Source organism: Phycodurus eques, chromosome 18 (assembly GCF_024500275.1).
Source record: "Phycodurus eques isolate BA_2022a chromosome 18, UOR_Pequ_1.1, whole genome shotgun sequence".
NCBI classification, from domain to species: Eukaryota; Metazoa; Chordata; class Actinopteri; order Syngnathiformes; family Syngnathidae; genus Phycodurus; species Phycodurus eques.
Window position 1 is genome coordinate 5670977 of NC_084542.1, and position 14817 is coordinate 5685793.

Below are 14817 nucleotides of genomic sequence, written 5' to 3' on the forward strand. Positions count from 1 at the left end.
ATTCAAAACGCACATTTTGTGTGCGTCTGACTCTGATTGGTCTGCATCTTAAGCCAGCGAGGGTGAGCGTGACTTCACGACTGCTGGATGCCGATGAATCACAGCAAGCTTACTTTGTTTGCCTGATGCAAATGTCTGTTTGCCTTGTTGGTTAGCCTACTTTGGAACACAGAGGCTCTGTGTGTCTGTGTGTGCCGTCTTGAATTATTCACCGGCAGTATTTTATTTTGTTCCATTGTACATCACATATGTCGTGTCTGAGATATTTCTCTCTGAGGTAGTCTATCACTTTTTTTTAGTTAGCATTATGAATGTTCTCGTGGCACATTAAGTGACGTGATTGATGTTTTGTGCCATAATATTTCAGTTAAGTTCTAGACTCCACTACTGTTAATATACTGTGTATTATGTCCTTATTAATGGCTTACTTGTTTTGCCAGTATATAAAAAGGACTGATGTTAAATATGCTTAAAGACTTTTTTTTGACAGAGGGTATGAGGTCATTTTCTACTGCATTTCTACTGACTACTACAGATATTACTTGTGCTAAAGCTGCAGTGGACGATTAGATTAATCATTTTTAAACGTCTTAATTATGTCTGAACTACCGTATGTTCGCGACCATAACGCGCACCGTTTTAAAAGGCGTAGTCTCAGTTACGGGGTCTATTTCTGTATTTAACGTATGACATAAGGCGCACCGTATTATTGGGCACAGGCATGGTCAAACATATGCTAGCTTAAAACATATACGGTAGCATGCATGCACACTAAAACATAAACACGCATGCATGGTAGCGTATGTTCTTAAAAAGGCGGCTCAGATCCTCCCGTGTGGAGGTTTCGTATTGACCATGTGCTTGCGTGGGTTTTTGTCCGACTTCCTCCCACATTCCTCCCACGTTTGTTCGGTTCATGAAGACTAATTGTCCATAATTGTGAATGTGAGTATAAGTATTTGTGCCCTGCGTTTGACTGGCAACCAGTCCAGGGTGCACCCACTCTCTCGCCCAAAGTCAGCTGGGATGGGCTCTAGATCCATCCACCCATCCATTTTCCAAGCCGCTTATCCTCACAAGGTTCGCGGGCGTGCTGGAGCGGGGAGCCTATCCCAGCTATCTTCAGGCAGGAGGCTGGATACACCCTGAACTGGTTGCCAGCCAATCGCAGGGCACACAGAAACAAACAACCATTCACACTCACATTCACACCGAGGGGCAATTTAGAGACTTCAATTAAACTACCATGCATGTTTTTGGGATGTGGGAGGAAACCAAAGACCTTAAAATGACTTTTTAGCGCACAGCTGTCAAATAACCAAAACGTGAGGAGGATCAGGAAAGGGCTGCGCAATTGGTCAGCATAATATGAGACCCTCTTCTAACATTGTCGGAAGATTGATTAATGCTCTGGAAAGAAATGGAGAAACACGAAGAAAGTACAGTCAGCGACTGACGCTAGCAGACCTACCAACTAGCAACAAAAATGTTTTGTCCCTGGTGAATTGTTTTGAAGCTATGTTATTTGATTGAGCCACAAACAACATGGTGCAATTGTCAAGGAAAAAGCGGATTGCCCTGGCCACTGAAGCTGTATTTCTCTGTTTGTGGAGAATCCAAATACAGAGAGAGGAACTGAGTGAGAAGAAAGGAAAGACTGGAAATTTGAGAGGCTGCTGACAATGATAGCCCATTTGTTGACCGCACTTGTCCATATATTTCCATGGCAGAAAGACATAGATTTTTAGCTACAGGGAAATATGAAATTCTGAATATCCATCCATCCATTTTCTGAGCCACTTCTCCTCACTAGGGTCGCCGGAGTGCTGGAGCCTATCCCACCTGTCATGGGGCAGGAGGCGGGGTACACCCTGAACTGGTTGCCACCCAATCGCTGGGCACATACAAACAAACAACCATTTGCACTCACAGTCACACCTACGGGCAATTTAGAGTCTCCAATTAATGCATGTTTTTGGGATGTGGGAGGATACCGGAGTGCCCGGAGAAAACCCACGCAGGCACGGGGAGAACATGCAAACTCCACACAGGTGGGGCCCCGTGGGGATTGAACCCGGGTCCTCAGAACTGTGAGGCTGACGCTCTAACCAGTCGGTCACCGTGCCACCCAAATTCTGAATATAATTATTATTTTTTCAATAACGACATTTGGTTTTGCAGGCAAATTAGTTGTACACGGTCTCCAACTCATGAAAACCAGTTGCAGAACCTCGCACACTACAAGGCGCGACTGAATTGTTCATTTGGGTTTGACCGCATTGTTCAGTTGGTGGCTGGCTTTAGGTATTGAGGATATTTTGGTTTTTCCAATGTTCTTTGTTTGTATAAACAATACATTTGATCTTTCATTTATTTCTCTCTTTTGTGCATACCAAACCCAAGACAAGCCTACCTGTGCAGTAATACTGCATGTATGCATTTTGTGTCTCTCTGTTTGTGTGAATGTTTGGGGCTATAGTGCTTGCCATGCAGCAGAGAGCAGTGGCTGGGACCTAGAGGTCAGCAGCAACGCTCTGGGACACCCTGCCCACCTGACCTCTATTCCATAATTCTTTGTTACCGTGGATGACATGGAGGAAGACATAAACAGACCTTGCAGGATGTGATTGGTCTTGCTCAGTTTGCTTAAAGCCCAGTGGAAACAGGAAATGCATTGGTGGGGTGATAGTCCAGAGGTTGAAAATGGAGACCATAACAAGGCTTCCTTCCATGTTGACACATGTAGCAGAAGTTATTAGAGTATATTCTACCCTCAGATTTTTTCCCCTTCATTTTCTGCTTCTGATCGGTCTCCCTCTCCGGTTCCAGGCAAGCTGACTATGTGCAGGAGTGATAAAGGTCGTCTTTTGTCATCAAAAAGTGCAGATTAGTTTTGCCTCGGTGCATCTGACTGTCTGGTTTATCACTGTGACCAGAGTGAGCCACAAGGTTCAGCTAACCTCTCTGCAAGGTAATAACTCCTACCAGTTTTCTCTACTATCTCCAACACTACCATTACTTCATCATTGTAGGGCGGGGGCAGGGGGGGACTGTATCGTGAAGACTGACAGGAAAGTGAGGACCAGGAGGATGTGACACGCAACATATGTCATGAGCTGGAATCAAACTGACAAAGTTGTAATCGTCGTTTCAGTCCACTAAGGGCCCAGAGTAGAGCATAAACGCAGTGCTGACAGCATGTCATAGGGCTATATTGGTTTTATTTTAATATTCCTCCACTGATGTGTTTTTTTTTTTGGGGGGGGGGTTGTAACTTGATAACCGGGGGATTTCATTGGAAGTAGGTTCTGCAAATATAGCAGCCGGCAGGGAGCAGACTCCAGCTCACGATATGAAGGATATTATTGAAATGTTTCTTCTGGCTTTGGCATACAGAACATTCAAAAGTCAGAAACAGCAGCCAACAGGGAATGGAGATCTTCCGAGGATTACGTAAATGTGACATGTGATTTAGACTAATATCGGCGAGAGCATGAACGCATTGTAAGATGATTAGACTGTCAGTTAGAGAATGGGAATTAGTCGTTACCCTCAGAGGAATGTGTTAACCTTCTCGCCTTGTGCACACACTGACAGTCACAAAGGCTACACAGGGATGGCCAGTAGAGGTCAGCAGGGTGCATCAAGGTCGATGCTCTTCTAAATTAACACATTTTCTGTTTACTTGTAAGGTAATCTGTAAAAGCTGCTGATGATAAAATATCTGTAGTTTGATCATGACAATCTGTGCTCAGTTGGCTATTAAAAAAGGATATACTCTATTGTATACGACTTTACCCAAACAGCAGACTGTGGAGCAATAGGTTCTGTAATTAGATATTTTGTCACATATTCAACAGAACTGTCCTTTAAATTTGATTGTGGTTTGTTTTCCATGTATTTTCAAAAAAATATATTGCTATATCATAGTAATGGTTGATGGGCATTTGACAAAATGTCCTTGATTGACTGGAGAATCAATTATAGATTCTCCAATGTCTTTTGGTAAGGTACCGTATGTTCGAGCAGTGTACTTTTGTTTACAGTTTTCAGTGCAACATAATGTTTCCAGGTATTTTTTTTAATCTTACAATATTTCCTTCTGAACCTTCATCATTAATTAAAGTTTGCATAGTTTTATTTAGTTATATACTGTATAAAGTGTGTGGCGAAAACTTGTGAATTCTTATTTAACCACTTCAGTCACAACTGAGCAAACTCAAAGAGATCATGTCATGCCGATAAAAGATTGTGGTTCTCAATTTACACACATTTATTACTTTTGCCTTGGATTATCCGATAATGTTTATTTCCCCAAATTATTTTATGAAAAAATTATTTTGTTTTGTTTTTTTTGTGTTTTTTTTAAGCTTCTGTCCTTGTCTTTGTCCTTAAACAAATACCTAGTTCGCACCTTATTTTGGCATTTTTGTTGAAAGACTTTGATTTATGAATTTGGCTTGAAAATATTTGTCCAGCTGCCCAAGCCAAGCGTATAGATGAACAGAACAATCTAGTTTTACTCAAACGACCATGACTTCCGTGTAGTAGCCATGAAGCAAAACAGGAAGCAAAGTGCTTTCTCTTATAATTTGTGCCTTTATCTGTGCTAAAATATCAAAAACAAGCAAACACACAGTTCATAACATGATTGCAGACACAGTGATGGTAAATTGGTTGGGACATGGGAGGCCTGATTGCCTAAACCTAATATCAGAAATGTATCCAGATGGTTCCCCGGTCCTGTTCATTTTACAACCAACAACACCAAACAAGATTTATAATCCACCCAGATTCATAAGTGAGTCGTCCAAAATCGGGCTTGAAACAGGCTTGATTCACGCCGTGTATGCACAGCTTTAGCTACTATCACTTATCTGCTACTAATTATGGAATGTGTACCATATACCTACCATCCATCCATCCATGTTCAATACCGCTTGTCCTGGTTAGAGTCGCGGGGCGCTGGAGCCTATCCCAGCTGACTTCGGGCGAAAGGCGAAGTACAACCTGAACTGGTCGCCAGTCAGTTGCAGGGCACATATATGGACAACCATTCGCACTCACATTCACACCGTCACTGAGTGGGAACTGCACCCACGCTGCCTGCACCAAAGTCAGGCGAGTGTACCACTACACCATCAGTGACCCATTTACCTACCATTATTATTATTATTTCCATAAAACCAGGAGCAGAATAATTGCCCCGCAATAACAATTATCCATTATAACAATACATAAAAGTCTACCACACGAAAACCGACCACAGTCAGTGGTCTAACCCGACTTTAGTGGGGAGGCCAGACTGGGTCCAAGGGTTTTTACAGGGGGGCAGTGTTGCAGCCATAAAATTCTAAGTTAATGATTATTTGCTAAAAACAATAAAGTTTATCAGTTTGAACATTAAATATCTTATCTTTGTAGTGTATTCAATTAAATATTGGTCGAACATGATTTGCAAATCATTGTATTCTGTTTTTGTTTATGTTTAACACAACGTCCCAACTTCATTGGAATTGGGGTTGTAAATAGCAGTGACATTCGACTCCTTTACTTAGTTGACAACATTAACAAAAATGGACTGAGGGATATTTGCTGTCTCATGTAAGATGCCCTGAGCTTCACAACATCTCTAGTAAGACAATTGTGATCCCACATAATGTTTTGTAGATGAAAAAACAACAACAAAGGTTTCTGACAGTTGCAGGACGTTTTCATCTGACATAATAGCTGAGAACACATGATCCTTTGCTGCTGTTGTCAATGTGTATTAACTGACTTTATTTGACAACTTTTTTTTTACACTTCATGTTATACGGTTTTCTGGTTAATTGTTGTGTTTCGCATGTCAGTACTATGGTTTTGGGGGGTGGCATTGGAGGGGTTTAAATTAAACGAGGCAAACCCAAATTAGCGCCGGTGTTTTGGTCCCCCCTCTGCCAAATGCAAATCGTGTTCAAAAATAGTTCTGATCACATTTAGCATGATTGCATAAAAAAAACTTTGCACATTGGAAGAAAAAAAAACTGGTGATGATCCGGATAAATTTGCAAATCACTAAAACCCATCCATCTATCCATTGTGTGTACCGCTTTATCCTCACAAGGGTCGCGGGCACGCTGGAGCCTATCCCAGCTATCTTCAGGCGAGAGGCGGGGTACAGAGGCGGGCCGAACTGGTCGCCAGCCAATCGCAGATCACTAAATCCTTTTTCAATAATTCGTCTTTTAGTCACTGAGGTGTGAATGGTACTGTCCATGCCAAAATCAAAATGGCATCAACCATCCATTTGTAATGTTTTACCTAAGTAGTCTACCAGCTTGGAAAACTGGATGGACAAAAAAAAATGCAGATCTTCCTTTTTTCTCTCTCTCCATTTCAAGCTTTGGGGGAGGCTCCTAACTGGGTGCTATTCTAGTTTCATCGATGGTGTCTGTAATCTGTCTTTTGGAATCTGTATTCATGGCAGCGTAGGAATAATCGGAGCCACCAACTGTTCTACAATGGTGTTTCAAACAGAGAGAGCCATTTATTGTAATTGAATTGACTCTTTAGAGGTATGTGTTATCAGGTTAGAAAGTGCAAACAGAGCTGGGGTGGTGCCAGGCTCACAGACCTCACAGATTATGCCTTCTATACCACATTGGTATGCATTGGACTTAACATAGAACATTACTTAGAGAGATAATCAGAGCGTGTACTTTGGGTCTTGTACCGATAGACGCACACACACACACACACACACACTCACACACACTTACACAAATGCATGGGGGGCGGGGGGAGAGATCAGGCACACACAAAGCCAAATGTGGACATGCCAAACACAAATCAAAACAAGGTACGCAAACACAAAAGAGATCTGGAGAATGGAGACAACTGAGAGAATGGCACAGTCCCATCTGTCAAACAAATGTGAGGATGATTTCACGCACACACTAACACGCACGACATACACTTGCGCAACACAAACTGCAGGCATCATTTAGTTTGAGCTTGAGCGATATCTGCCTTTGTCCTTTAGCAGTTGGTCTTGAGGGGGCTGCCGTTGGAGTCGCATGAAAGTTTGTTTAGAGCTGAGCAAGTGTGCTAAGCTTTATTAGAACCCACGGGAGACACGATGGCACACACATATGTACACATGCATCCACTTCTACACACACACACGCAGACGCTCAAGCACGAGGCTTGGGCGGCAGCTCACGCTGGCCCCAACCAACAGTGAGGAGTTTGTTGTCATAGCAACAGTAAAATGAGATGACTTTACTGTCAGCCGTAATGTTTCATGGCCCCCTTGCCGCTATGGCAACATAACAAGGAGGAGGAAGAGGAGAGGAGATGGAGAACGAGAGCATCAGATCCATCTTTGCATTCCAGTGGACTCTTACCAGGATAAATGTCACGAATATGCCCTTGTTTCTTCTCCAAGAGAAGCATGGACACACTATAACAGGCCTGTCAAACATGAAGACACTAACAAAGAAAGACACACAAGACACACACGCATCTTGAAAAGATTGCCAAACACCCTTTCCACCTTGCCCATTCCTTTGATGCGCACTGTTTTCAGCTTTCACATTTATAGTCACTGGGGCAATTTGAATTCATTACGCTCAGTGTCAATATTGGTGCAACAACGCGCCTCCTCAGACAGTTGCAGCTTGTTGAATGAGTGTGTTGCTGTCAGAAAGTGTATGAAAATAGAGGAAAGGGACGATCAAAGGCATCTAGCTCGCTGGCGTTTCCCTCTGCTGTGGGGAGAACCAGCTGGAGCGGCGGCGTGACTCTAGGCTGCGCGACTATACACAGAGCTTTACATGACAATTCTATATTTAGCGGAGTCCTTCCACTACAGCCTATTGACGGCGAGTTATCAGTGTGGGTAGGAAATTGAAAGAGAGAGACGAGGAGACAGGTAGGACGCGCAGACTGAGCCGAGAGAAGCGGCATAACGAGAGCGGAGCTGTGTTGTTTCCCTTTTGTTGCTATGGTGACGTGGCGGCCTGAGCTGCAGCGAGCTGACAGTTGTCATGGCACAGTAGGTTGCCATGGGTGACAGCTGCCCGTCAATCATGCAGAGTGAGGAGACAGATCGGCAGATGATCACCTTGGATTAGAGCGTGATCGCACCACACAGGGGCCAGCCAGAACATATCTGGACTTAATCCCTGTGTCCTAATGGTGATGCTTTCTGTGTGTGTGTCTGCATATGTGTGTGCGTGCTTTCAAATGCATGCGTGTCTGCGTTTGCATGCAACATACAGTATTTGTACCATTACTAGTTTTATGACCATGCTGTATTGTGTTTGCCTGACTAGATGTAAGTTGAGATCATGCTCACACTTGTGTGTTTTTTGTTAGTGCTGACATTTTCAAATTGTGAGGGGAGAATATTGAAATTTTGTGGTGCTTCATATATTTGTAATTCTTTAATTACCACTCTAATTTGCTGTGGCCCTACACCTGAAACTGACCATTGCAAATAGTTTCTTCTGCATTTATAGACAATAGTGTTTAGGTTATGGCACAATACACCAAATGAAGTGGGGGAAAAAAACGTCACTGTTGCTATCCCGCCTGCAGTTTGCCTTTATACTCGAGCGCAACCCACGCGCGCAGTTTTGAAAATGTACTGCATTTCTCCTCCCAAGTCGGAGGTATCGCTATGGCTGGTATTGGCTAGGACACCACAGGGTGGAGTTTCTTCTGCATTTTTTGGCCATTTCCGGTGGCCGTTTTTACTTTCCTTTCCGGAACAAGGAACAAAGCAACAACAATGGCGACCTTGGAACAGTGTCTGCTGTTGTGGAACAAATGGATCTAGATGACCAGATGATACGTTTAATTATGCTGCAAAATCGATCAAGAAGGCGGCGGCGTAGATGGTATGTAGAACCAAGGAAATTGCTGAGTACATCATCACAGCATGTGACTAAAACGGACCAATCAAGAGAGTTGATCTCCGCGGCATTCTACGCACAGCAACAAGTTTTGCCGTGCGCACGTAAAGCGACGCAGAGGGGCCGCAAAGGGGCCGCACGGCCCAATGGTTCGATCACGTGATGCGATGCGGGCGTTGTCGGCCGCGCGAGTACGTGAGTATAAAGAGGCCTTAAGGATGTATGAACAGTGTGTCCCTCAACAAACATAGGGGTATTTTCCCTGTATCCCCTAAAATTCACAAAAAGGTAACCTTGACCACTTAACTCCACCTATTATTCCCCAGTCACTGGAATGCTGACCACCCCTTTAATGTGTCACTAATGGTGTGTTCTGGTAATGTGCACTGTGGAGGGGTAAATGCAGAGGTCACATTACCTATAATTCATGGAAATGCATTCAGTCTTAATTGTAATATTACCTAGTTGTCAGCAGTGAACAGTTTCACTGGTTACTAACAATCCCTTGATCTAATATAGTGGAACCTCCTCTAAGGGCAAACACAATTCATTATCATGTGTGTAGTTTTTTTAACATGCTGCCAAAGCCCTGGATAATAGAAAAGTTGTCATTGCTGTCAAGTACGTGTATGTTCTCGAGATCGTTTTAAGTCAGGGAGGAGATATAATAAATTATTTACTGAAGTTGACTTTGGCTGAATTGTTTTTGCTGTTACCATAATTTGTCGTGTATAATATGCATTTGTTCCCCAAAAAATTGTCAAAAGTCAATATTGTGCATTATGGATAGGTATAGGGGAAAATGAAAAAAACTTTCACATTTTATAAATGTATGCCGCCATCTGGTGGGTAGGAAACAGCTGTGCACTTTCATTCAATATGGCACCGCCACAGGTTATGAGAAAGCGGTACACTTTCATTCTAATATTCCATCGCCACCTAGAGATTATGAAAAAGGTGAAGCCTACACTTTCATTCCAATATGACAGGGGGTACGTATGACTGCATATATGTAGAGTGTTCTCATCAGTATGCATACCCTAGCAGAATTTGTGAAATAGTTTTTTTTAAATACGACTGATGACTGAACAACAACCATCATTAATTGCTTTATGGTTATTTTTTGTTTAATGATGATGCTTTTCTGCAATGCTTGACGGTTTAATTTGAATCCCATGAAAATAAAATTAAATGTAGGGCTGTGAATTTCAAAATAAAAAAAAAAAAGTAATTACAACCCCAATTCCAATGAAATTGGGACGTTGTGTTAAACATAAATAAAAACAGAATACAATGATTTGCAAACCATGTTTAACCTGTATTTAATTGAATACACTACAACGACAAGATATTTAATGTTCAAACTGATAAACTTTATTGTTTTTAGCAAATAAGAATTAGAATTTTATGGCTGCAACACGTTCCACAAAAACTGACACAGGTGGCAAAAAAGACTGAGAAAGTTCCCACAAGTGAACAGGCTAATTGGGAACTGGTGGGTGCCATGATGGGGTATAAAAGGAGCTTCCCTGAATTGCTCACTCATTTACAAGCAAAGATGGGGGTAGGTTAACCTCTTTGTGAACAAGTGCATGAGAAATTAGTCGACCAGTTTAAGGACTGTTCCTCAACATACAATTGGAAGGATTTAGGGATTTCATCGTCTACAGTCCATAATATCATCAAAAGGTTCAGAGAATCTGGAGAAATCACTGCATGTACGCGGCAGGCCCGAAAACCAACATTGAATGCCCGTGACCTTCGATCCCTCAGGCGCCACTGCATCAAAAACCGACATCAGTGTGTAAAGGATATAATCGCATGGGCTCAGGAACACTTCAGAAAACCAATGTCAGTAAATACAGTTCGGCGCTACATCTGTAAGTGCAACTTGAAACTGTACTACGCAAAGCAAAAGACATTTATCAACAACACCCAGAAACGCCGCCGGCTTCTGTGGGCCCGAGCTCATCTAAGATGAACTGATGCAAAGTGGAAAAGTGTTCTGTGGTCCGACAAGTCCATATTTCAAATTGTCTTTGGAAATTGTGGATGTCGTGTGCTCCAGGCCAAAGAGGAAAAGAACTGGACGCAAAGTTCAAAAGCCGGGATCTGTGATGGTATGGGACTGTGTTAGTAGCAATGGCATGGGTAACTTACACATCTGTGAAGGCACCATTAATGCTGAAAGGTACATACAGGTTTTGGAGAAACATATGCTGCCATCCAAGCAACGTCTTTTTCATGGACGCCACTGCTTATTTCTGCAAGACAATGCCAAACCACATTCTGCACGTGTTACAACAGTGTGGTTTCGTAGTAAACGAGTGAGGGTACTAGACTGGCCTGCCTGTAGTCCAGAGCCTTCTCCCATTGAAAATGTGTGGCGCATTATAAAGCGTAAAATACGACGGAGTCCCCGGACTGTTGAACAGCTGAAGTTGTACATCAAGCAAGAATGGGAAAGAATTCCACCTACAAAGCTTCATCAATTAGTGTCCTCAGTTCCCAAACATTTATTGAATGTTGTTAAAAGAAAAGGTGATGTAACACAGTGGTAAACATGACCCTGTCCCAGATTTTTTGGAATGTGTTGCAGCCATAAAATTCAAAGTTAATGATTATTTGCTAAAAACAATAAAGTTGATCAGTTTGAACATTAAATATCTAGTCTTTGTTGTGTATTCAATTAAATATAGGTTGAACATGATTTGCAAATCATTGTATTCTGTTTTTATTTATGTTTAACACAACATCCCAACTTCATTGGAACTGGGGTTGTAAAAGAAAGTATTATGTGTTTAAATACAGTGCTTAACTTCAGAATAATTCTTTGAAAAAAAACTAACAAAATACAGATAATACTTCATGTTTTGATCATATGGGTAGAAGCAAAATCATTCATTGTAAACATGCATTATAGATAGGTAGAAGGGTTTTCCAGAATTTTGAGGTCAACTTTGGGTGTGCGTATTACACACGGGAAATTACGGTAAGTAGTGATTAAAAAGTGAAATCAAATCATCTGTAAGCCATTTATTTTTAAGGGTAGTGTTGTAAGATGCATTTGAAATTATATTAAATTGTTTTGGGATCATGGTTTGGGGTTTATTTACATTTTAAACTATTACTATAGGCAATTATATACATTTTAGTGGGGGTGTCAAGTAGTTTTTGGTTATTGTTTTTTTTTGCTATTTGTGTCCAATTCCCTGTGAACAATGGGGACTACTGTATATGCAAACCGTTCATACTAAAAGACGATCAAGTGGTTGATTGACTAGCTATTTAACAAGTGTGAGATAAAATGTGTGTGTGTGTGCGTGTATATATATATATATATATATATATCCATCCATTTTCTGAGCCGCTTCTCCTCACAAGGGTCGCGGGCGTGCTGGAGCCTATCCCAGCTGTCAGCGGGCAGGAGGCGGGGTACACCCTGAACTGGTTGCCAGCCAATCGCAGGGCACATAGAAACAAACGACCATTCGCACTCACAGTCACGGCTACGGGCAATTTAGAGTCTCCAATTAATGCATGTTTTTGGGATGTGGGAGGAAACCGGAGTGCCCGGAGAAAACCCACGCAGGCACGGGGAGAATATGCAAACTCCACACAGGCGGGCGGGGCCGGGGATTGAACCCGGGTCCACAGAACTGTGAGGCTGACGCTCTAACCAGTCGTCCACCGTGCCGCTCAGTATATTATATGTACTGTATAAATATGATGTGATGGATGGCATAGTGGCTGGATGGTTAGCACATCCAGCTCAGAGTTCTGAGGTTGGAGCTTCGAATGTGTGGAGTTTGCATGTTTTCACAGTGCTTGTTTTCTCCGGGTGCTCTGGCTTCCTCCTACATTCCAAAAAGATGCTTCCTAGGTTAATTGAAGACTCTAAATGGTCTTTCGGTGTGAATATGAGTGTGAATGGTTGTCAGTCCAGAGTGCACTTCGCCTCTTGCCCGAAGTCAGCTGGGATAGGGTCCAGCACACCCGTGATCTTAACAAGGATAAGCAGTGTAGAAACTGGATGAATGGAAGAAATATGATATAACAACGTGTTGAAACATAAACCTGAGACAGTCTATTTGATGACTCATGCTTGCATATGCAAATACTGCTATTTCATTAACAGGCAGCACAGACAGGTAGAACCAGATCAAAGATCCACTAACTACATCATCCCATGTTCTTGAGATGTTACAGAACTAGCATAGAATATGTGATTCAGCAAATAGAGACCTTTTAGTAGAATACTTATATTGTGACAACAACTTTATGTAATGTCTGTACTTGCATGGCACGCTAGTAATTGGCTGGCAGTAGTACACGTCAGATATCCCCAACCAGTGAAGCACTAAATTTGCCATCCCAGTGAGAAATGGATAAAAAGCCTCTGAGAAAAATGATGATGTACACGTTCCTCCTCACGTCTTGCGCAATCGAATTGGAAATGTGGTCGAAAGAGTGTGGTTTGTCCCTACCCTTTGGCCTTTAAGAAAATAAGGAAGACAAATGAGTAACAGGATCTGACCTTGACCCCCCCTAACCCTATCCTTATCATCCTCTCAGATTCTTCCATCACTAAGTCCTTTCTGTTTCTTCGATTGCAGGAGTGAGCCCTGGGCTGGATGGGACCCACCATGCCCCCCAGTAAGAAGGCCCAGAGCCCCAGCAGTGGAGCCAGTGCTTCACAGGGCATGAGCCCGCCGTACCGACAAGGGGACGCCGCAACGGCAGCATCTGAGGCGGAGGCAGCAGACCTCTCCCTGTCCTTGTCAGCGTCCTTCTCCAAAGCTGAAGATGAGGAGCTCACCAGTCTTTCTTGGCTCCACGAGAGCACCGACCTCCTGAACAGCTTCAGCCACTCGGGGTTGCGTAGCGTTTCCCCACTGCTGGACCCCGACGGTCAGCACCCCCGCTCGCCTTCTTCCACGTCGCCATGCCCGGACGACCCCCTGTTGGGCGATGCACACTCGGCGTACGACTTGGCGGCGGGGGCCAACAGGAAACCACCGTACTCCTTTAGCTGCTTGATCTTTATGGCTATTGAGGATGCGCCGAACAAGCGACTACCAGTAAAAGATATCTACGGCTGGATCTTGGAGCATTTCCCCTACTTTGCAAGCGCACCCACAGGATGGAAGAACTCAGTGCGCCACAATCTGTCACTAAACAAGTGCTTCAAGAAGGTGGATAAAGACCGCAGTCAGGTAACTACAGCACTGTTTTTTGTCTATAATGATCAAGTAATCAGTTGAATGAATTGAATACATTTTACCTATTGTTTGCTCGCACGTTCTTTTACAATGTCATGTCAAGCAAGCATTGTTGTCCTCATTACAGTGAAGCTTTATGGCGGAGTCCAATCTGTTCTGGAATCCTGGTCAACCTTGGGTTTAAAAAAGAGATTTTTCCCTACAGGAAACACAAATAATCTGTTCCAGGGTCAAATTGTTAGCAAGTTGAGTATTTTTTTAAGGAACATTTTAATATTCCTGATTGCGTAAATGTGTATGAAAAAAATGGTTAATCACAGTTGATTGATAGTATAAATGTGAAAATGATGCGGAGTCTTAAATTTAATAACAAGTGTGATGCAAAAGTGAGTTTGGTCGCTAATCACTTTTTATCAGAAGTTGTCCTTTAGGAATGAGTGTCATCAAAAAGCAAAAGACATAAAATTATTCATAGTAAATCCTTTGATGGCTTCTTAAATGAGGTCTCCTGAAATCACACTGGCTTATTGCCTGATTTTACCAACGACGGCAACTCAAAAGCCAAGTTTTAGATCAACTTTGAAGGCCTATTTTTCATAGAATTGGTGAAATTCCAAATTGGAGGACTTCAGTGGCATTCCACTCTCACTGCGCAATATTCTATGGTATTCAGTACTGTATGTGTGAATATTTAG

At 42.6% G+C, this 14817-nt stretch overlaps 1 protein-coding gene across 1 annotated transcript in view; it reads left to right on the forward strand.

The window, feature by feature from the left end:
• Positions 1–14817, forward strand: part of LOC133416864 (forkhead box protein N3-like) — a 93096-nt gene that overhangs the window by 36613 nt on the left and 41666 nt on the right. The window contains exon 2 of the mRNA XM_061704142.1: positions 13517–14116. Coding sequence (XP_061560126.1) covers positions 13535–14116 — 582 coding nt within the window. The 5' untranslated portion in view covers positions 13517–13534. The remainder of the gene's footprint in view (positions 1–13516; positions 14117–14817) is intronic.